The 23,888-nt window shown below is 37.9% G+C and overlaps 1 protein-coding gene across 8 annotated transcripts in view; it reads right to left on the bottom strand.

The window, feature by feature from the left end:
• The window catches only part of ARMC3 (armadillo repeat containing 3), a 95,396-nt gene extending 72,216 nt beyond the window's left edge, over window positions 1-23,180 (bottom strand). For 6 of the 8 annotated variants that reach the window (XM_051834389.2, XM_051834347.2, XM_051834369.2 and 3 more), the window contains exons 1-4: window positions 23,057-23,180; window positions 19,693-19,742; window positions 18,959-19,007; window positions 3,825-3,942 (exon numbers count right to left, since the gene is read on the bottom strand). In XM_051834389.2, the coding sequence (XP_051690349.2) occupies window positions 3,825-3,942; window positions 18,959-19,006 (166 nt within the window). In that variant the 5' untranslated portion in view covers window position 19,007; window positions 19,693-19,742; window positions 23,057-23,180. Of the gene's footprint in view, window positions 1-3,824; window positions 3,943-18,958; window positions 19,008-19,692; window positions 19,743-22,579; window positions 23,006-23,056 lie in introns of those variants that run through there. The other 2 variants (XM_051834360.2, XM_051834355.2) reach the window with 2 other exon arrangements.
• Between the last annotated feature and the right edge of the window lie 708 nt (window positions 23,181-23,888).

Raw genomic sequence — 23,888 nt, 5'->3', positions numbered from 1 at the left:
CAGTGATTTATCTTCTAGGTCAGATATTTTTTCTTATGCCCCACTGAGTCTGTTTTTAAAGCTTTACACCACATTTTTTGATGTATTGAATTCTTCATTTTCAATATTTCACTTTGGTTTCTCTTTAAAATCTCTATTTCATGGGAAAAATTTTCATCCATGTTATGTATGCATTGCTTTAAATCACGGATTTGTTTCTGATTACTTCTAGGTAATCCCACAATCAATTTTTTGAATTGTTTCTGGCATTTCTTCAATCTCGTCATCTTCACATTCTAGTAATAGTGTTGTTGTGTTCCTTTGAGGCATTGCATTGTCTTCCTTATTCTGTGTCTTGAGTTTCTATGTTTATTTTGGGGCACTTGTGGAGATACTTTTTTTTTTTTTTCTTTTTCCCCGTGATGGCTTTTATGGCTTTTAGCTTTTTATGCCTCTGTAGCTTAATGGAATTTCTGCTCTTTCAGTGAATACTCAGAGGTGTGTGCTGGATGTGGCCCGGGAGCTCTGCTCAGTGCACATTGTGAGGGGACTGTCCAAGGTGACGCCCAAGTTGGGCATGGTAAATCTATTGTTTGTTTTATCAGAGGGGAGGATTTTATCAGCTTTGTTTATGTAGTCTTAGGCTCATCTCCTCTCCTCCAAGGAGACCAGTACCCAGGCACTAGCCCCAGTGGGTTTAATATTCATCTGTGCTGCCACAAGAACTACACAAAGGATTTGTGCAGTCCTTTGTGTGAGCATAGATCCTGCAGCAATGACTCACCAGGCAATCAGGGAGTGTGTGTGGAGCCACCCAGAGACTGCTCAGAGATCCAGCCACACCCTGCACCCTTTCACACAGCCACAGTGCTTTTACAGTCCATCTCAGTGCATAGTCATGAGCATTCAGTTCCCTCTCAATTCTCCCAGCCACACTCAGGTATCTCCTCTTAGCTGGTTGTTGGGCATGCAGGCACAAGCTGAGGCAGCTGTTACGTATGTCCAAAATGGTGTCTGCCCTCTCTCAGCTAGTTACAGGTTGCAAGTTACTCCAGGGATTATAATATCAACATCAGCAGTCCCAATCCTGCAAGGCATAGTTGGAACTTTCCTCAGTTCCCCTGTGGCATGCAAAGGTGACACTGGGATTTTGCATGGGGCTCCCAGCACTGTGCTCCAGGAAGTGCTGACTAAATGTCCGCAGGTTGTGTAGTAAGAAGCCCAGGGGACCCCCCTCCCCCCCGTATCACACAGAATGAGTGAAGCTCCAGAGTGTATGCCCAGAATTCCTGCAGTTGCAGAGTGCAGAGGTTTGTTCTCTAGCCTGGAAAGTGCCCTTCTGGCTCTGGTGGCTTATGGTAGAAGTGAAACTGCTTGCTGTCCCCTGACTCAGAATAGATAATGACTCCACCGGAACAAACTGTGTTTTATGCTGTGTTAGGGCATGGGGTAGGAGGGAGGCAAACGCTTCTGTTTTCAGAGCCACTTAGTTACTCAGACCCCCTACTCGACTCCCTAAAATCAGTGGAGACTGTGAAATTCTGCAGTTAGACCTGCTGGTGCTAAGAGCTGTGGCATCTTCCTACCTTATCCCAGCACTAAGGCATTTCCCAGCGAGGAGCCAGTTGCATAGACACAGGGGTGGCTGGCAGCAGCAGCTGGTCATGGTGTTGCATCTGTTCTCTCTCTTTGCTTCCCCCATAGTTTCTGTTTTGTTCTATCACTTCTCCACTGAAAATTTCTTTCAGTAAGTCCTCCAGGAATGTGGTTCTTCATTTTAATGGCATATTTCTGTGGCTAAGGTCAGTGCAGCATTTCCCTACTCAACATCTCAGATTCCCCTTCAACAGTTATCTTTTAAAAAATTTAAAAAAAACTTGATTGTATAAAACACCAAACTTAAAATTATTTTGTATGGATTTAACATGAAATATATTCTTATTTCTTTACCTCTTGTCATACAAAAGCAATAACGCATAATTAAGTACATATGACAGCTGGATGACAAATGATAGCTTTGTGAGTATAAGGCTGAATGTGATCCAGCCTGCCATACAGGCGTAATTCAACATCTCCCTGAAATCTGACCAAGAACTGTCCTCTGAAACCAAACCATACTTTCCAGAAACGCTGTGGCTTTTGTATGCATCTCAGTGTTGACCAGAGTGACAAAGCCACTCGAGAACTGTGCCATTTGCTTACGGAATGATTTTTTCCCTGTCATTCAAGTCACAAAATATGTGCAAAGTATAATTTCTTTAAAGTCAAATTGTTCCTATTTAGTTTGAAAACTAAAGTTTTGATAAGAATATCAAGATGCAATAAACTCTCCTCAAATATCGTATATTAAAATATCATGCAATATAATAGAAGTATAATTTTTAACCTTTTGCAATAAACTAAAATATAATCATACCATATATTTCTAAACAATTAATGAACATTTATAACTTTAAATGAACTATTTTTTGCAATTTCCATTTCAAAGATGAAATACAAAGATAGTTCATCCCAAATATCTCAGATCCAGTTTATCTTACTATTAACATTTGGATTTAGTATAGTAGATATCTTCAATTGATACACTGATATTGGTACATTATCATTATTAGCTAAAGTCAATACCTGCTTGGATTTGCTGGTTGTTTTTTTTTTTTTTTTTGACAGGTAGAGTTATAGACAGTGAGAGAGAGAAAGACAGAGAAAGGTCTTCCTCCTGTTAGTTCACTCCCCAAATGGCCACTACCGCCGGCACAGTGCCGATCTGAAGCCAGGAGCCAGGTGCTTCTTCCTGGTCTCCCACGCGGGTGCAGGGCCCAAGCACTTGGGTCACCCTAAGTACCCTCTCGAGCCACAGCAGAGAGCTGGACTGGAAGAGGAGCAAGCGGGACTAGAACCCGGCACCCATGTGGGATGCCGGCGCCGCAGGCGGAGGATTAACCAAGTGAGCCACGGTGCTGGCCCCTGGATTTCCTAGTTTTAATTTCTTCTTTTTGTTCCAGGAATTACAGGTTCCCCATGTCACTTTATAATCATATCTCCTTAACTCCTCTTGACTATGAGAGTCTCTCAGTCCTGTCTTGTTTTATATTGCCATGACAGTTTTGATGACTTTGCACTAGGTATTTTATAAAAAGGTTCCCCGTTGGAATTTGTCTGATTTTGTGTTTATCATGATTAGACTGGAGTTATAGGTTTTGGGGAAAATAATTCAGAAATAAAGTGCCATTTTCATTACATTATATCAAGGGAACATATTATCATCATGAGCTATCAATAATGATGTTAATTTTGATTACCTAACTGTGGCAGTATTTGTTAGGTTTATCGATTATAAAATATGCTTCCTCACCTCTGTATTATATTCTTTGGAAAGAAGGCACTAAGTTCAATAAATGCCTGGAGAGTGAGAAGTCATATTTTATTTATAGATTCTTTAGATTCTCCTCTATCTGAAATCCTTCTGTGTGGGAAATTTGCCTTTTTCTTCCATTTATTTACTTATCCAATCATTTATTTACATCATTGTGGACTTGTGTATATTTATTTCCTACTTGGGTTATAATCAAACACCATTTATTTGCTTTCTCAAATTATTCCACACTTGACGACTGTGAGTTCTTTTAGGGCATGTGATAGTCAAACTGTGATGCAACCTTCACCATGACTATTCTAACTGCTTGCTCAATTATTCTTTAAGATTCAGTTAGGCACTTAGGAAGATACGTTACTTTTAGGAATGCATCAAATATTCTGGTTGCCTGAAAAACTTCATCTGACAAGAAATAAGGGAGAATATAGTGATTTTTAAGAAACCAATGAAAAAGAAAGAAAAAAATGCAAACCTTTTAAAGCAAATTTATAAATGGCTTCACATGCTTTAGCCAAAATTTCTTCTTCTGGAGAGTTAAGCATCAACACCACAGTTGCTGCATTTTTGCTTTCTATCGTTAATGGATCAAACTGAAATGAAGAAAGAAAAGTATCAGATTCACATATGAGCTTATCAATGGTGTCTTAAAACTCAGAGAATAATATTGAGAAAAGTGATGTAATTGTGCAATAAATGTACTGTAAAGTTTCTTCCTGAAAAATATAAGTGATAGGAAAAACAATTGGTAGTCCCATAATTTCTGGAGTATTATTTGAAGAGTAAAATGTTTTGGATTCCAAAAAAAAAAAATCCAGTTTTTCAAGTTAGCCATGTGGAATCAAACAAAACACTCAAAAGCTCCTGGAATGTCATTTTCTTTTTTCTATACAATGGGAACACTAATACACAGATCATATGTATAAAGCACTTAGCACATTGGCACAGAACAGGTGCTGATAAATTATATATGGTCTTATAATCCTTAGTCAATACTCACGAATCCTTGAGTACCTGTATGTACACCATGTTTTGATGCTCTGACAATCTCAATAATCAACGCTTTCTTTCTAACCCATAGACTTTCTGGGAAGGCTGGATTTATGTTTGTGTAGTGATGAAAATGCAATAGAAAAAGCATGTAACAAAAAGTAAAATAGGATAACGTCTTGAATAGGGGAAATTATAATATAACAAAAAGTATAGGAGTCTAAGGAAACTGGTGTCTTGCTATGAAACCTGGAAAATTCATGTGTAACTAAAATGAACAATAAAAAACACATAAGGCTTTCTGTGGCTAGGGCAAAAACAAACTATTATACTATATGTTTTCTGCCTTTCAAATAAAATGAAAATAGATAAGAATTCAAACAAATTCTTGAAAAAAATGAAAGTGAATACACAAGATAACAAAATCTTTTGGATAGAGTAAAAATAGTACTAACAGGGAAGTTATAGCAATAAATGACTACATCCAAAAAAGGAAAGATTTCAGATAAACAACTTAATTATGCAGCTCAAGGAACTAAAAGAGCATGAACAAACCAAACCCAAAATTGGTAGGGAAAAAAAAAAGATCAGAGAAGAAATGAATGAAATAGAGATGAAAAAAATACAAAAGATGAATGAAACAAAGTTCTGTTTTTGAAAATATAAGATAAACAAATCTTTAGCTAGACTAAAGGGAAAAAGAGAAAAAAACAAATGAAATCAGAGATGAAAAAATATTATAAACAATAACACAGAAATGGATAGCATTATTATGATTATTATTATTATATATTATATATATATTATTATATACTAACAAAATGGAAGTCCTAGAAGAAATGGATATGTTTATGGACACAAATAACCTAGAAAACATGAGCATGCCATTAACAAATGAGATTCAATTAGTAACAAAAACTCTCCCAGCTAAGAAAATCCATGGGCCACATTGCTTCATTGTTCATTTCTTTGCCAAACTTTTAAAGATCTAATTCCAATTCTTCTCAAATTATCCTACAGAACATTGAAATGAAAGGAAACTTTCCAAATTCATTGTATGAGATTAGCATTACCCTGATACTAAAACCAGACAAAGATACAATAAAAAAATTATAATCTCTTTTCTTAATGAATATATATGCAAAAATTTTCAAAGAAATACTAGCATACTAACACCAGCACTTAAAAATATATATATTTAAAATATATATTATATATATACATATATATCTGTATATATGTATAAAAACATACTGGGGCTTGTGCTGTGGTGCAGCAGGTTAAGCTGCCATCTGTAATGATGGCTTCTCATATGAGTGCAGTTCAAGTCCCCTATGCTCTGCTTATGATTCAGTTCCCTGCTAAAGTGCCTGGGAAAAAACAGAAGATGGTCCAAGTGCTTGGGCCCTTGCCACCCAAATGAGAGACCTGGATGAAGTTTCAGGTTACTGTCTTTGGCCTGGTCCAGCCTCAGCCGTTGTGGCCATTTGAGGAATGGACCTGCAGATGCATGATCTCTCTGTGTCTACTTCTTTCTGTAGCTATGCCTTTCAAATAAATAAATAAATAAATCCTGCAAACATCATACCATGTTCAAGTAGAATTTATCCCAGCACTGTGAACATACTTCAGCACACATATAATGTTAAGCATAACATATTATGTCAATAGAATGAAAGACAAAAAAAACTTATGATCAGCTCAATAGATATGGAAAAGGCATTGGGTAGAATTTAATATCCCTTTGTGACAAAAAACCCTCAAAGGTTAAATATAGAGGAAAAGTATCTCGACACATTAAGAGCTATACATGACAAACCTACAGCCCAAGTTGGGAAACACTGGAGTTACTTCCTCTTTGATCAGGACTATGAAAGAAGGAGGCAAAATTACCCCATTTGCAGAAAACATGGTTTTATATTATGTATAAAGAAATCTAAGGGCATCACGAGTAATCTGTTAGGATTGATAAAGTAATTCAGTAGGTCACAGTGCATAAAATTAATATACAAACACTGATAGCTTTTGAATACACCAAAAAATGAAATTGCTGAGAAGTAAATGAAGAAAGCAATCTCATTCACAATAGCTACAAAAATAACTAAGAATAAATTTAATAAGGAAATGAAGATCTATAAAATAAAACTTACAAAACATCAATTAAAGAAATTCAAGATGACATGAAAAAGGGAAGGCATTCCATGTTCATGGATTATGAGAATATTGTTAAACCATCCACAATACCTAAAAAAAACTACAGATTAAATGCACCTCCTCTCAAAATAGCAATCACATTCTTTATAGAATTATAGAATATGACAAAAATCCATATGGATGGAACCATACAATACTTCAAATAGCCATAGTGAATCCTGAACAAGAAGCATGCTAAAGGTATTGCAATACATGACTTTGAAACATATTACACAATATAGTAAGCAAAACAGCATGGTACTAGCATAAAAACAGACACGTGTTCCAATGGCACAGAATAAACAATATCAATAAAAATCTATGTATTTACAACCAACTGATTTTTAACAAACAACATAGGTATATGCTTTGGAGAAAGGAAAATTCCTTCAATAATAGTGCTGGAAAGCTGAACATCCATATGAAGAAAAAAACCACATCTCTATCTCCCAAAATATATAAAAATCACTCAAAATGGATCAAAGACATAAATGTATGACCAGGGATTTTGAAATTACCTGAAGAAAATATAGGAAAAATACTTCATAACATTGGCCTGAGCAGGGATTTTTTTTTTATGTAACCCCCAAAATCCCAGGCAACAAAAATAAAATTTGAGAAATACATCAAACTAAAAACTTCTGAGCAAAAAAGAAAACATTCAACATAGTGAAGAGATAGCCTACAAAATGCAAAAAAAAAAAAAATACCAGCAAGGTATTCATTCAAATTTGATCACTTTCAGAATATATAAGGAATTCAATCAACTGCAAAGAAAAAAAAATCATCCAATTAAAATACATCATATGTTAATGGAGGCCAGCTCTGAAACATAGCAGATAAGGCCCACCACCTTTGATGTCAGCATCCCATATGGGCACAAGTTCATGTCTTGGCTGCTCCACTTCCAGTCTAACTCCCTTTTAATGCACCTGGGAAAATAGCAGAGGATGGCCTAAGTCCTTGGGTCCCTGCACCCACACAGGACACCTGCAAGAAGCCTGGGCTCCTGGCTTTGGTCCTGCCCAGTCCTGGGCTTTTGTGGCCATTTGGGGATGGAAGATCTCTTTCTCTCTCTCTTTCTGTGTCATTCCCTCTCTCTGTGTAGCTCTGACTTTCTAATAAATAAATACATCTTTTTGAAAAATAACAAATGTTCCTCAAAAAGTGGCCATACAAATGGCCAGAAGTATATGAAACAAAATTCAGTATTATTAATCATTAAATACTGATCAAACCACAATAAACCACTTCACCACTGTTACAATGGTTATTATCAAAAGACAATACTTGAAAAATGCAGATAATTATACAGACACAGGGTGACTGTCATACACTCTTGGTGAGATGCTGATATAACACAGCTTGAAAGTTTATCAAAGAACAAAAAAAGAGCTATCATATAATCCATCAGTCTCACTATTGGGTATATATACAAATGTATACAAAGGAGATAAAATCAATATGTTGAAGAGACATCTGCACTAAAATGTTTATGGCCACACTCTTCATAACAGTCAAGATATATAATCAAGCTAGGTGTCCATACACAGATAAAGGGACAAAGAAAAACGTATATATCCAAAGTGAAATATTTATGAAAACAATACATTTCTGTCATTTACAGCAACATCTTGGATGAATTTATATTACATGAAATAAGTCAGGCACAGAAAGACAAATACCATTTTCTCACTTATATAAGGAAAATAAAATTGACCTCAAATAATTAGGGAATTGAATAATGATTACCATAGCTTGGGAAGGTTACAGGGGAACGGGGATGGATAGAGGATGGTTAATGAGTGCAGGGATACTGTTGGATAAGAGAATAACTTCTAATGTTCTGCAGCACACCAGGATAATTCTGGTTTGACAACAAATAGTTGAATATTTCAAAATAGAAAATAGGTTTTTTAATCTTTCCAAAATAAAGAGGTGTTAAATATCTGATAAATGTCTGAGGTGTTAAATATCTGATAAATGTCTGAGGTGATAAATATGCCAATTATTCTTATGTTATCATTACCTACTATATACATATATCAAAATGCTACATTATAATCCATAAATATATACAATTGCTATAGTAATTAAAAACTATTTACAAATTTAAAAAATTAAAATGGCATGATGGTTGATCCAAAATTCTACCATATAAATAACTACATTAGATACAAATGATCTAACATTCTTGTAAAAAGATCAAAATGAATAAAATAAACATTCAATTATAAGCTATCTACAAGAAACCTCATTTAATAGAGACATACATGTAGATTAAAAATAAAACAAGGAAATGAAACAAATCATGCAAACGCTAATCATAAGAAGCTACACTCCCTATGTCAATGTTAGATAGAACACAATGCATTTATTGGACTAATGATATTAGCAGACAAAAAGATAGATATAATGATTAAAAAAGTTAATTTTTAGGAAGAAAATGCCCCTAAGTGTTATTTATATAATAACACAAGTTTAAATTAAATTTCTATGCAGTGGCATAGAAATCAATGATATTCTCAGATATAAGTTTACAAAAATATGCTCAAGATGAGAACACAAGAGGATCCAAGATGCCTGAGTAGTGAGAAGATGCACAGGCCTTAGCTGCAAAAAGAATGAAAAAAAACAAAGGAAGGGCCAGGAGTCTGAGAGACTGACTGATAGAAATTTTCAGTGAAGAAATGACAGAACAGAACAAAGATTCAGGGGACAGCAACAAAAAGAGGACAGACATACTGCTGTGGCTGGCTGCATGGCTGAGAGAAGCCATCTTTCAAGTCAATATAGAAAGAAAGTTGTTGCATTCCCATCCACTGGCAGCTTTAACTGAGGGGGAAATCTTCAGTCCCCCACTGATTTTAATTCCAGCCTGGGGAGTTGACGGGTCTGAGTGACTACTTGGCAAAACACAAGACTCAGTAGTCAAGCAACGTATCTCTAATCCACTGATACCAGAAGCAACCAGAACCAGAGTCAGAGTAACTTACAGGGTGGAGAGCAGACCCCATGCATTCTACAACTGTGAGAATTTTGGGCATAAATGCGGGAGCGGTGCTCACAAACTCTATGTGATCAAATTGCCCTCAGCTTCTTGTGGCTAGCACCAGCACCAACACATAAAAAATACGGATCCAATCTGAACAAGTTACCTCTGCATCGCCTAGCTCATGGTGCTGGCAGCCCCAGGCACAAACCCTACCAACATTTTTGTATTGCTTGTGAGACCTGTGGACGGTATTATAGTCTTTGGAGCAATCCACATTCACTTGCATCACTCTGCCTCCCATCACCTGGTTCCAACCCTCGGAAATCTGGGTAATGACCCCACTGTGCCCTGCAACGCCAGAAATACTAATATCCTCAAACACACTAGAATCTACCTGGTGGGACCTAAGGATGAGCCTGCCTGCATTCCACCTTTCCAGACCCATACCTGCCAGTGCGAAATCTCCTGTATACCTTGCCATCACCTGTGGGACTATAACAGAGTTTGGTTTACATCTCCTAGTCCTAGGACTAGGGCTGTTGATGTTATAAGCCCCAGAACAGTTGCTGTCTCCCAGTAGGGCCTGAGGAATGTGTGGTCCACATCACACAGAACTAGAGCCATAGTTATTGGTGCCACCAGTCCCAGCATCGACCAGGCTTGCTGGGGGGACAAAAGGACAGTCCCCTCTGTGTACCTCAACACCAAGCATAAGACCCTGGCTATCACAATCACTGGTTTTTTTTTTGTTTGTTTGTTTTTTTTTTGTTTTTTTTTTTTTTTTTTTGTAACTGATACCAAACTCTGAGGGGACTGAAGATACAAATGCAAGGAAGCTCACAGTCACCTCAAAGTCACACTTCTACCCTTACAAAATGCTGTCACTTACAGACATGGCTGGCATTAATTAATGTAAACAGTAATCATTCAGAGGTTAAATTTCTAAGATTATCTAGAACCAAAGCCAAAGCAACAAGTCAAGTGATACCCTTCATTCCATCAAAACCATACACTCTTTTTCAATAAACCTACTCCATAAATAAAAAGGGACTATTACACCAGCTGTGTAGATGCCAACAAAGGATACATGAAGAAACAAGGTAGCATGACACCTCCAAAACAATACAATAGTTCTCCAGAATTAGATTCTTTTTTTAAAAAAAATTATTTATTTATTTTAAAGTCAGAGTTACACAGAAAAGAGAGGCAGAGAGAGAGAGAGAGAGGTCTGAGGTCTTCCATCTGATGGTTCACTCCCCAATTGGCCGCAGTGGCTGGAGCTGCACCAATCTGAAGCCAGGAGCCAGGAGCTTCTTCTGGGTCTCCCATGTGGGTGCAGGGGCCCAAGGACTTGGGCCATCTTCTATTGATTTCCCAAGCCATAGCAAAGAGCTGAATTAGAAGTGGAGCAGCCAGGTCTTGAACTGGCACCCATATGGGATGCCAGCACCTCAGGCCACGGTATTAACCCACTGTGCCACAGCACCGGCCCAAGAATTAGATTCTTATACGAAAGAAACTTATGAAATGCCAGAAATAGAATTCAAAATAGTGACTGTAAGGAAACTCAATGTGATGCAAGAAAATACGATAAAAATAAATGAAGTTGAAGCTACAAAATTATAAAAGATCAACAAAACAAAAAAGCTGGTAGTTTGAGAAGATAAACAAAAGAGACAAAACTTTAGCCAGACTAACAAAGAAAAACATAAAAACTTAAAAGAATAAAATTAGGGTTGAAAAAGAAGACATTACAATTGACACACTGAAATATAAAGGATCATAGTTAAGCACAACGATAAACTGTATAGAAATACACTGGAAAGCTTCAAAGAAATGGATAAATTTCTGGATGAAAATAATCACAGATTATATCAAGAAGATATAGACAACCTAAGCAACCCACAATAAGCAATGATACTGAAACAGTATTTAAATGTCTTCCATCAAGTCAATTTGTAGAACCTGATGGCTCTACTACTGAATTTTACAAAACATTTAAAGAGGGACCAACTCCAAACTTCTTGAACTATTCTAAAACACTGAACAAAACTCTCTATGAGGCCAGCATCAGTTTGACACCAAAAATAGAGGCACAACACAAAAATATCACAACAGACCTATATCCTTGATGAACACAGATGCAAACTCTCAATAAAATAGTGAAAAAAAACAAAATCACATCATAAAAATCATATATCACATTCAAGTGAGATTTATCCAAGATTCAAGGGGTTTCAATATTAGCAAGTCAATAAATGTCATAAATAACATCGGCAAAATGAACAAAAACTCATGATCATCTCAATAGATGCAGAAAAAGCATTATATAGGATTCAGCATCCCTTCATGATTAAAATCTTCCACAAATTAGATATGGAAAGAACATACCTCAAAATTATAAAGCCTATACATGAAAAACTAACAGCCAGTTTTACACTGAGTGGAGAAAAGCTGAAATATTTCTTTTCAGATCTGGAACAAGAAAAGGATGTCCACTTTCACCACTCTTATTCAATATACTTCTGGAAGTATTAGAAAAAAGAAATTTGGTGTAGAAAAAAATAAAGGACATGAAAATTAGAAAAAATGAAGTTAAAATGTCCATGTTTATAGATAATATGATATTGTACATGGAAAAACCTAAACACTCCACCAAAAAGCTGTTAGAACTAATAAATCAATTAAATAAAGTTCCTGGTTACAAAATACACATACCAAAACCAGTAACTTTTTTATATGCTAGAGATGAACTCATAGATAGAGAAATCAAAAAGAAAACTCACAATAGCCCCCAAATTATCAAATATTTAGAAATAAATTTACTAAGAAAGTGAAAGATATTTACAAAGAAAATTTTTGAAAATGATGAAAGAAATCAGCAAGCATACAAAAAAATGGACAGATATTTCCTGTTCATGGATTCAAAAAATTAATGTCATTAAGATGTCTATTTACCGCCGGCACCGTAGCTCACTAGGCTAATCCTCCTCCTGCGGCGCCGGCACCCTGGGTTCTAGTCCCGGTTTGGGGCGCCAGATTCTGTCCCGGTTGCTCTTCTTCCAGGCCAGCTCTCTGCTGTGGCCCGGGAGTGCAGTGGAGGATGGCCCAAGTGCTTGGGCCCTGCACCCACATGGGAGACCAGGAGGAAGCACCTGACTCCTGGCTTCGGATTGGCGCAGTGCGCCAGCTGTAGCAGATATTTGGGGGGTGAACCAACGGACAGAGGACCTCTCTCTCTCTCTCTCTCTCTCACTAACTCTACCTGTCAAAAAAAAACAAAAAAAAAAAAAAAAAAAAAAAACGATGTCTATTTACCTAGAGCAATACATAGATTCAGTGAAATCCCTATCAAAACAATGACACTCTTTGCTTTGAAGTTTGGTTTTATGTTCTTCCATGATTCTATATGAATTTTAGGATTGTGTTTTCTAATTCTGCATATGACAAAGCTATATTAATTAAAACAGCATGTTAATGGCACAAAAACTGACATATAGAGTGGTGGAATAGATTAATTCACATACATGTAACCAATCTGTTTTTGATAAAAGTGCCCAGACCAAACATTCAAGAAGGGATAATTTCTTCAATGAATGTTGCTGGCCAAACAGGATGTATATACGTAGAAGAATGAAATTAGATCCCTACCTCTCCATATACAAAAACCTACTCAAGATGGATGAATGACCTACATTTAAAATCCGAGACAATGAAATGATAGAAGATGTACGGGAAACACTTTGAGATATTGAAATAGGTGATGACTTCTTAGATAAGACCCCCCAAGGTACAGGCAACAAAATCAAAACTAGACAAATGGGATTACATCAAACTCAGAAGCTTCTGGACAGCAAAGGACATGATAAATAGACTGAAGAGACATCCAACTGAATGGAAAAATATTTGCAAGCTACCAATCTGCAAAAGATTAATATCCAGAATATATCAGCAACTCAAAAATCTCAACAACAGCAAAAAAAAAATCCAGTTAAGAAATCATCAAAGGGCCTCAAAATACAGTTCTCAAAAGAAGAAATATAGATGGCCAACAAATATATGAAAAAAATTCTCAACACACTAGCCATCAGGAAACTGCGAATCAAAGCCATAATGAGCTCCCGTCAGAATGGCTGTTATCCAAATGACAGAGTGACAAATGCTGGTAGGGATGTGGAGAAAGGGGAGCACTTATGCACTGTTGGTGGGAAGGTAAATTAGTGCAGCCACTGTGGAACACAGATGGAGATTTCTTTAAAAACTAGAAATAAGACTTGCCATCGTATCCAGCAATCACACTACTGAGTATGTACCTAAAAGAGATACCTGCACCACTATGTTTATAACAACACTGTTGTTCACAATGGCCCAAATGTGGGAAGTCAGCCCACTTAATTTCACCCACACACCAGAGGATGGACTCAGAAACATGAAGGAAGCAGAAATTAAGACGTTTATTGATACCTGGTCTTGAAGTGTGATAACTGGCCAGTGGAAGTAGATCCTGTGTGCCCTCAGATATTTAGCTCCTTTAAGCCCTACCACGCAAAGGTCCCTTCTGCCAGTTTCTTATTGGTTGAGAAACTTTGGAGGCACAATCTAAACCCCACAGGCACTTAAATTAGGTTGAGAGAGGAGTAAAAGGGATAGGTGCTGCTCCTAGATTTGGACAGGGGAAGATAAGTTACATTGTGGTATCCTCAATGACAGTACTGTGTAACAGATATCAGGTAGTTACTGATTGCAGAATTGCTGAAAGTTACAAAGATAACAAGTGGTGCCTGGTTTGAAAAGCAAGTTTAACAGTTGAACTACTTTTATCCGACAGGCTCCCACAGCATGGTGTCGTGGCTGCACTAAGCCTAAGCCAAGTCTTTTATGAAATACACCATAGTTATTTCTCACACATAATATGTAGTTAATCAAGGTGTCCATCAGCAAATGAGTGGATAAAGAAAATGCTGTATATACATACAATAGGATGCTATTTAGCTATCAAAAAGAATGAAATTCTACCATTTGCATAAAATTGGATGCAACTGTAGGACTTTATGTTGATTGAAATTATCCAGATTCTGAGAGGCAAATACCACAGTCTCTCTTTTATGTGGGAGCTGAAATTTAAAATAAACAAGAAATGCCTGTATCTATTAGTATTGCTGCAAATATGTTTTTGTCAAACCTTATTTAATAGCCTTGCCAAACAAATGGTTAGAGTGATATACTACTACAGGTGTAATGATCCATGATTTTAAAAAATTTGCTGTTATAAGTGAAAGACATATTTTTATTTGATTTTTATTTGTAGCCATTACCTACATTCCCACTGAATTATGTCTTTTTACTTTCACTTGTTGAACTCTTTATTTAGTGGATCATTGTCTTTGAATAACATGTAAAGTATAAATATATATAGATATATAATATAAATTATCTCAAAATTAAAAAGAAGGGCAGGAGGAGTGGGGGGGAGGGAAAGAGGAAGGTAAGTATTATTATATTCTTATAATTGCATTTATGAATAACCCTGAATCAGTTCCCTTTGTATTAATATCACATTAACATGTTAACTAATGAAATTGCAACACCATGAATTTGCTGTGAACTTCAGAACCGTACATATTAATAAATTTTGGAAAAAATATAAAACATCGCTGAGACAATTGTTATACAGGCTTTGGCTGCCTACAGTCTGTTGGAATCTGTTGGGAAGCAAGAACTATTTTTTTTACATTAAGATTGCATTTTTCAAGACTGCTATTATGTCCCCAAGACTTTGAAACATATATATAATAGCAATGATATCATAAGTTACAGAAAATATATCAGACAAAATATATATTGTTTATTCATCTGTTAATTCTAATCAGTGTGTGTTCTTGACAAGCACTGTGCTCATGGATCCACTTTCAGCTGATATTAATAATGTGAACCAGCAGCAAAATGTGGGTTTTTGGAAACCTAGTATATATTGAAAAAATAAGAGAATCTCCAACATTTTAGTGATATGTCCAAAGGAAAGAAGCCAGAATGCAAAACTATGTCATGAGACTACAATAACTATTACTGCAAAGTATTTCTGGGCCCGAGACACAGGGGTGCATGTGTCTATGAAGAGTCCAGATGATTATCATGTTAATAGCTCTTATTCACAATATTCTAGGCACTGAAAATTGTATATAATTAATTTTTTTGTAACTCATACAATAGCTGAAATGAGTTGGATACTGCAATTCTTCCTAGAATAGAGGAAAACATATGGGGAATGTTTCAAGACTAGGCAAAGCCTTCTTGAATAAGACCCCACAAACACAGGCAGTACAAGCAGAAGTAGACAAATTGGACTACATCAACCTAAGAAACTTCTGTACATGAAAGGCAACAATCAACAAAGTGAAGAGGCAACTTACAGAATGGCAGAAAATATCTGCAAACTATGAGTCTGTTAAAGGATTACTATCCAGAATATATAAGGAGTTCATGAAATTCAACAACAAAACAAACAATCCAGGTAAGACACAGGCAGAGGATTTGAGCAGCCATTTTTCAAAAGGAGAAATACAAATGGCCCACAGACAGAAGAAAAAAAATGGTCAAGATCATCAGTCATCAGGGAAATGCAAATAAAATCACAATGAAATATTGCCTCACTCTAATTAGAATAACCAATATCCAAAAATCAAATGATAAAAAATGGTGGCAAGGTTGTGGAAAAAAAGGTACCCTCATACACTGTTGGTGGGAATGCAAATTGGCACACTGTTATGAAAAACATCATGGTCATTCCTCAGAAAACTAAAAATAGATCTACCGTTAACTCAGCTATCTCTCTCCTGGGAATATATCCAAAGGAAATGAAATCAGCAAATGAAAGTGACCCCTGCATTCCCATGTTTATAGCAGCTCAATTCACAATAGCAAAGATAGGGAATCGACATAGATGTCCATCAATTGATGAGTGGATGAAAAAAATGTGGTATGTATGCATGATAGATTATTACTCGGCCATAAGAAAGAACGACATCCTGACATTTGTAATAGGTTTGATGCAATTGGAGATCACCCAGAAATATGAACATCAAGTTTTCCCTTATTTGTCAAAACTAATATAGAAGGAGTATAAAATTTGTGTGGATGTCATATTGTTTGTTTTTTAATTCTAAACATTCACTGAATCATACCATGTAAATGACAATATACTCTTCTTTCTCCATGTTATGATCATTGTCATAAAACCTTGTCTGTGATACTAACATGTCTGTGTTCAAGAAAAAATAGTATGTAGTGCCTATATATGAAGTGAATGTGACAAAATATTAAAAAATTTAAAATCATAATTTATAAAATGTTAAAAAGAGTACAAACTTTCAGGTACAAGATAACAAAATCTGTTGATCTCATGTGCAGCAGGCATGGTGATGGAGGTGTTAATATTTGGTTGTGGTAATGATCACACTATATACACATATTTCAAACCATCATGTATATTTTTAATGTTTTTAAACTATTTATCTTTATTTGTCAGTTAAATATTTTTGAATTATAAAAACAATAAAGAAAAATCAAAGTAACTTTATCAAATCTGACAAGTTGGCCAAAATATTAGTTTGTGAGAGGCAGAGTTGGGACAGTGTTTCTCATTTTTAACCCAAATCCTCTAATTATGAAGGGAGATTTCTGCATGAAGTGCAAGTCCCTGAAAACTTTAAAATCATTTGAGTCCATGAACTATATTTATTTCTTTTCTGTTCATACTTTGAATGAAATCATATCAAATATCTATTTTTAAATTTTCTAAACTGAAATTGTCAAAGGTAATTTTCCACTTTTAATACACTCTGTCAGCATCTGATAGAAACTTTAAGATAGGGAAGATAAAATTATGCTTTTTGTTGTGGGGAATGCATTGCTTATTATTTGGAATAGAAAAGCAAAGATAGGCCCGCGCCGTGGCTCACTAGGCTAATCCTCCGCCTGCGGCGCTGGCACACCGGGTTCTAGTCCCGGTCAGGGCGACAGATTCTGTCCCGGTTGCCCCTCTTCCAGGCCAGCTCTCTGCTGTGGCCAGGGAGTGCAGTGGAGGATGGCCCAGGTCCTTGGGCCCTGCACCCCATGGGAGACCAGGATAAGTACCTGGCTCCTGCCACTGGATCAGCGCGGTGCGCTGGCCACAGCGCGCCAGCCGTGGCGGCCATTGGAGGGTGAACCAATGACAAAGGAAGACCTTTCTCTCTGTCTCTTTCTCTCACTGTCCACTCTGCCTGTCAAAAAAAAATTAAAAAAAAAAAAAAAGCAAAGATAATCCCAGGGTACTCTGTCAAAAAAAAAATGAAAAATACAGGACTTAAAAAAAAACTGTCGGGGCCAGCACTGTGGCACAGTGGGTTAACACCCTGGCCTGAAGTGCCGCAATCCCATATGGGCACCGGTTCAAGACATAGCTGCTCCACTTCTGATCCAGCTCTCTGCTATGTCCCGGGATAGCAGTAGAAGATGGCCTAAGTCCTTGGGCCCCTGCACCCATGTGGGAGACCGGGAAGAAGCCCCTGGCTCCTGGCTTCAGATTGGCACAGCTCCGGCCATTGTGGCCAATTGGGGAATGAACCATCGGATGGAAGACCTCTCTCTCTCTCTCTCTCTGCCTCTCTTTTCTCTGTGTAACTCTTACTTTCAAATAAATAAATAAACCTTAAAAAAAAAAAACAACTGTCACCAGCTAACTATACACACACACGTGTATATATAATTGCTGTAGCATAATTACCAATTTTTTTTTGAAAATTCACTTGGATAATTAACATTAGCAAGACACTAAAAAGTGTAAATGTAAACTATTTTCAAAACAAATAAAAATTGTTTTTTAGTGTATTTATTTGAGAGAGGTAGAGAGGAGGGGGAGAGACAAGGACAGGTTTTCCATGTGCTGTTTTACCTACCACTTTTTTGCAACAGTTGGATCCGTGAACCAGGCTGAAGCCAGGAGACCATAACCCAATCAGAGACACTCACAAGCAAGGCAGGGATCTAGTTACTTAAGTCATTGCCTGTTGTTTCCCAGGGTATGCATTAGCAGGAGCTACATCAGGGGCAGAGACAGGACTTGAACCCAGGCACTCCAACATGGAATGTAAGCATCCCGACGGGCATCTTAACCACTAGGCCAAATGCCTACCCCCCAAAAAACCCATTTATTAACTGGGATATAAATATGCCATTAACTGGAAAAGCTAATAGGAACTCTTCAATTGTGCTACTTATAAATGACACCATGGTAAATGTTTGGTTATGTAATGCCAGATTTCCCTAGCTTACTATTAATCAGGCTATGGACTTAAGGCACCATAAATTCTTTTGTATACTGGTAACTTACAGTTTGAAAAATTACTTTTAAAACTAGTATTTAAATGCTAGTATTCCAATCATAAACTTACCACATCCTTAGGAGAAGGCTCTACTTCCTTCTTTATTTTTTTGCCCATCCTAAAAAAAAGATGCAACAGGTGGTTAAAGTGTTATGTGTCCATTATGCGTGCACTCTTCAGTTATCTTTATCCTTTGGAGGAGGTGTATTTCTTCCTTAAAATTTATATATAATAAAAAACAATAAAGGTGCAGGCGCTGTGGCTTGCAGGTAAAGTTGCCACCTACAGTGCCGGAATCCCATATAGGTACCTGTTTGAGACCCGGCTGCTCCACTTCCAATCCAGCTCTCTGCTATGACCTGGGAAAGCTGTGGAAGATGGCCCAAGTCCTTGAGCCCCTGCACCCATGTGGGAGACCCTGAAGAAACTCCTAGATCCTGGCTTCAGATAGGCCCAGCTCCAGTTGTTGCGGCCATCTGGGGAGTGAACCAGCAGATGAAAGACTCTCTCTCTCTCTCTTTTTCTCTCTCTCTCTCTCTTTCTTTCCCTCTTTCTCTATCTCCGCCTCTCTGTAATTCTGCCTTTCAAATAAATAAATAAAACTCTAAAAAATGCAGTAAATGTAGAAATTATTATCTATGTAAGAATATGTTATGCATATCCCTATGTCAAAATCTATAGTTTTAAAGAATCTTACTGATATGATTTTTGGGCATTAGTCCTGGTTTCAATTTGGATGACAGATTAGTATATTAGTTACCTAATTTTACTTATATAACAAGAAAATTGCTTATCATACTTACAGTTCACTTATTTTGGGCTTGAGAGACAAAATCCAGAATACTTTTGAGATCTGCAAGAATGTGGCACAAAAGACAGGGATTTCTGTAAAATTTTCCTTCAGTAATCTATCCCTAGTATCTACAGCTGTGTTTGGAAAATAGTATGCATTTGGTATTTAAGAATATCACTAGCTCCACTTTTCCTGGGAGTAGATTTTGTAAATAATACAAACACAAAACCCTATCCTACCAAATTGCATTAACATTCGTGTCATTTCCTCAGATAAAAAATGTAATCCATAGTTCAATTAAAAAAGCAATTGAGGATCTGCAGATGTATATTCTAGGGAAATTGGAATTGTTCCTTGCAAAACCTTTACCCACCTGCACTCATTTGTTCATGCCTGTGTGGAAAAAAAATCTCAGACAAGCAGTATAATGTGTATACAACACAGCTGACATACCACAGAATAGTCACTCGACCTGGATAAAGAGAACTTTCTAAACTGTTGATGCCTGTTTGAATAATCCAAGAAATCTAGCTATATATATATATATATAGAGAGAGAGAGAGAGAGAGAGAGAGAGATTTATATATAAGTATTTAGGTAGAAATATATAAATATATATTTATATCTATATTATAGATATATATTATCTATATTATAGATATATATTTATATAAATATTTGTATATTATATATATATAGAGAGAGAGAAAGAGAGAGCGAGAGAGATTTCAGTCTCTCATCCTCTCATTTATGGGCTCACTCTTATTCCCCAAATGCCTGCAGTGGCCGCGAAGCTAAATCTGGACCCAGGAATTCAATAAATGTCTTCCATGTGAATGGCAAGAACCCAATTACTTGAGCCATCACTGTTCCCTCCCAGGGTCTTCCTTAGTAAGTAACTGGAATCAGGAGTCTGAACCAAGGATTGAACCCACATACACCAATGTGTGACATGGACATCCTAAACAGCAAATTAATTGCTAGTCCAAGTGCAGTCTGAAAACAGTTTCTGGTATTATATTTGGCATTTGAACAATCTCAATTTTTACCTCAAAGAAATAACCATATTCTCAGAAATGCTGAGCAGTAGACAATCCTTAGAGAAAAATCTACAATGTCCAGGCTAATTCAAATTGCTAGACAAGGATCAGAAGCAACTCCTAGCATTAGAGACACTAGCCAGAATTTAACTCAAACATTAAAGAACCATAGTTCATAGAAATTTATAGGGATCTCTGAAGGACCTTCATTCCAGGTCACTAAGTTCAGGCCACATACATTTTAAGATCTCAGAGTCAGGGCCCACTTACTAAGTGATGCAGTACCTCACACTACATCTAGTATGCTAAGATGTATGAAAGTCCCCCATTAAATATAGTTTTCATCATAGAAATCTGAAATACACATTTTAAATTGTTCAGCAATCAGTCTGTACACTTGGAAATTCTTGCAAAATGAGAACATTGTTATCAAATATAATGGGAAATTTGATTTTTTTTTCATTTGAAAGTGAAAGTTACAGAGTGGGAGACACACACAGAGAGAGAGAGAGACAGAGAGAGAGAGAGAGAGGGATCTTCCACCCACTGGTTTACTACTCAGATGGCTGCAGCAGCCAGGAGTGAGCCAAGCCAAAGCCTGGGGCCAGGAGCTTCCTCGGGATCTTTCACCTGGATATCAGGGGCCCAAGCACATGGGCCATCTTCCATTACTTTTCCCAGACCATTAGCATTGAGCTGGATCGGAAGTGGAGCAGCGGGGATATGAACGGGTGCCCGTATGGGATGCCAGTGTCACAGACCACAGCTTTACCCATTACACCACAATGCTAGCCCCAAGAAAAATTTAATATTAGCAAAGCATTTAATTAAAATTAATCTTTCCCTTTTTCCCCCCAAATCTCAACCACCACTGAAAAGTGCACAGGCCCTAAACCTTCCGCCTACAATGTTTCAGGCAGACACAGAAGCAACAAATGAGAATCTGTCACACAATTACTCTCCAGAAAAAAAATTGGTTCCTAGCTCTTTATAACTAATTCCAAGATATAGCAGCCTTTTGTTTATAAAATAATTCCTTATTAATAATATTTGAGAAGCAGTGCAATCACAGCTGCATAAAATTGTTTTACAATCATCTAATTTTCACTCAGAAACTATTTCTATTTCAGAACAGTGTTTTTGAGTGACTGTATAAAGAAGAGTGCAGAGGCTGTAATGATTTAGACATACACGCTTTGCAACTACAGAGCTGATTCTAGGCGATCCTGTGGCATTAGAAGCATATGTGTTTATCCCTGTGTTGGGTCTAATAGTAATATGGAGAGTAAATAGCTCACATGGGGTAGAGGGAATGAGCTCTTGAGATGACTCTAATCTATTTTCCTTATAACAGTAATGCATTTCATTGCAGAGAACTTGGATCACAAAGAGCACAATTAACAGAATAAAAATCACTGAAGGATAAGCTGAGTAAAATTAGCACCGTTTCTACGTAGTTCTTGTGTGTGTGTGTGTGTGTGTGTGTGTGCTTTCTGCAGTGATTCGATCATCCTACCTCTGTTTCTGTCCCCTGTTCCCACCTCCCCTTCTTGAGACCATTTTCCTGCCAACTCCTGAAACTAACAGACACTTCATAAGCCATAAGTGTCCATTACTTGCTCTAGTCACCTTCAATGGATCAGCATACCATGCCATTGAAACAATAGCTTAAAATCCATTATTTAGCTAGACATTCTAGCTTGGGATGTTTCCAGTTCTCTGGGATTATGGTTCGTCGTCCTCGGACCTACACCTTCACCTACACCCCGGACTGGTCCCATAGGATAGAGCGCAAACATTACAATGTCTGGTGAAAAGTGACAAAGTTCAAGACATTGGCTAAGGAAACAGATCTACCTTAAATGGGCATCTTCTTCATTACTGGAGTCATAGTTTGTTGTTGTTTTTTTTTTTTTTTTCCTTTCCCACGAGTTTATTGGCCATTTGTAAGTCTCCTTCGTGCACGCCCAGGCTACTACCTAAATACTTTCTAACCGGAGTTGTGTCTCAAAACGTCTTAAAGGGGAGGAGGAAGGCTAGAGCAAGTCGGGGCCCACCGCCTGATTCGCTCAGTCATGTAAGGCATCCTCAGACCCTCGGACCCTCGCTCGGGGCCGCAATTTTTGTCTTCGTAAACGGGATGCTCAGGACACCACCCGACCCTCGCCTCACGCTGCAGGCGCCGGGCAGGGTCAACCCCTCACAACGACCCCTCAGCTGCCCCAACGGGCGCCAACCGCGAGAATCCTTCTCTTTCCCTAAGTGTTGTGCGATCCTCTGCCGTGGGTCCCGCCAACCCGCGTGGGTAGCCGCGCAGCAGGCACCTGCCTTTACCTGCCAAGAGGTCCCACGGGAACCGGCCCGTCAGATCCTGCAAAGGACGCTGGCCGCCGCCTGCGCACGCTTCCCAAGCCGGTGTTGTTGCCGGTTGCCAGGCGACGACCCGGCCCGCCTCCTAACTGCCAGTCCCTGGTTGCTAGGCGACGGCTCCCGGTCGCCTGGACGCCGTGAGCGCCTGCGCACCTCAGCCCCCGCGGCAAGAATCCTAGGTCAGTATCACAGGAGTCCGGTGAATTGTGTTTGCTGAGACCAGTGTTTTGGGGCCGAATGGAAACTGAGAGCACTGGGCTCGTTGGTTGTGCAGGGCCAGCCATCTGAAAAATGAAGTGGACCTGCAGTTCAACCTGGCTTCTGGCCAGACGACTGGCTGTGGGTTCAAATACTCAGGAAACTGAGTGCACTCTCCCAAAGATCTCAGCTACAATCTCTTGCCAATGACACTTGCCACTTCCCGCTCAGACTCAGCTAAGCTGTTGACCTTGTATTGCCAGCTCTGAGGGCACTGAGGTGTTCATTCTCTCCTCGCAGAACGAGTGATGGCTCTTCAAAACCTTCTCTACACCCTCCTTTCTTTCCTCTTTCCGCACTCCTGAATCTCCCAGATACAAAAAGAATTGCAGTCAGCAATGAAATCAATTAGTCACGCACATGTTCTTCCTCACCTCCTTGCTTACATCATGTCACTCAACCCAGGTCATCATTTTTACTATTTTCTGTTTAAAAAAGAATATTTATTTAAAAGGCAGAGTTACAGAGATGCAGAGGCAGAGAGAGAGAGAGAGAGAGAGAGAGAGAGAGAGAGAGAGACGGAGAGAAACACAGAGAG

The sequence above is a fragment of the Oryctolagus cuniculus genome, chromosome 2, assembly GCF_964237555.1.
Source record: "Oryctolagus cuniculus chromosome 2, mOryCun1.1, whole genome shotgun sequence".
Classification (NCBI taxonomy): domain Eukaryota; kingdom Metazoa; phylum Chordata; class Mammalia; order Lagomorpha; family Leporidae; genus Oryctolagus; species Oryctolagus cuniculus.
This window is presented reverse-complemented; position numbering and strand designations above follow the sequence as displayed.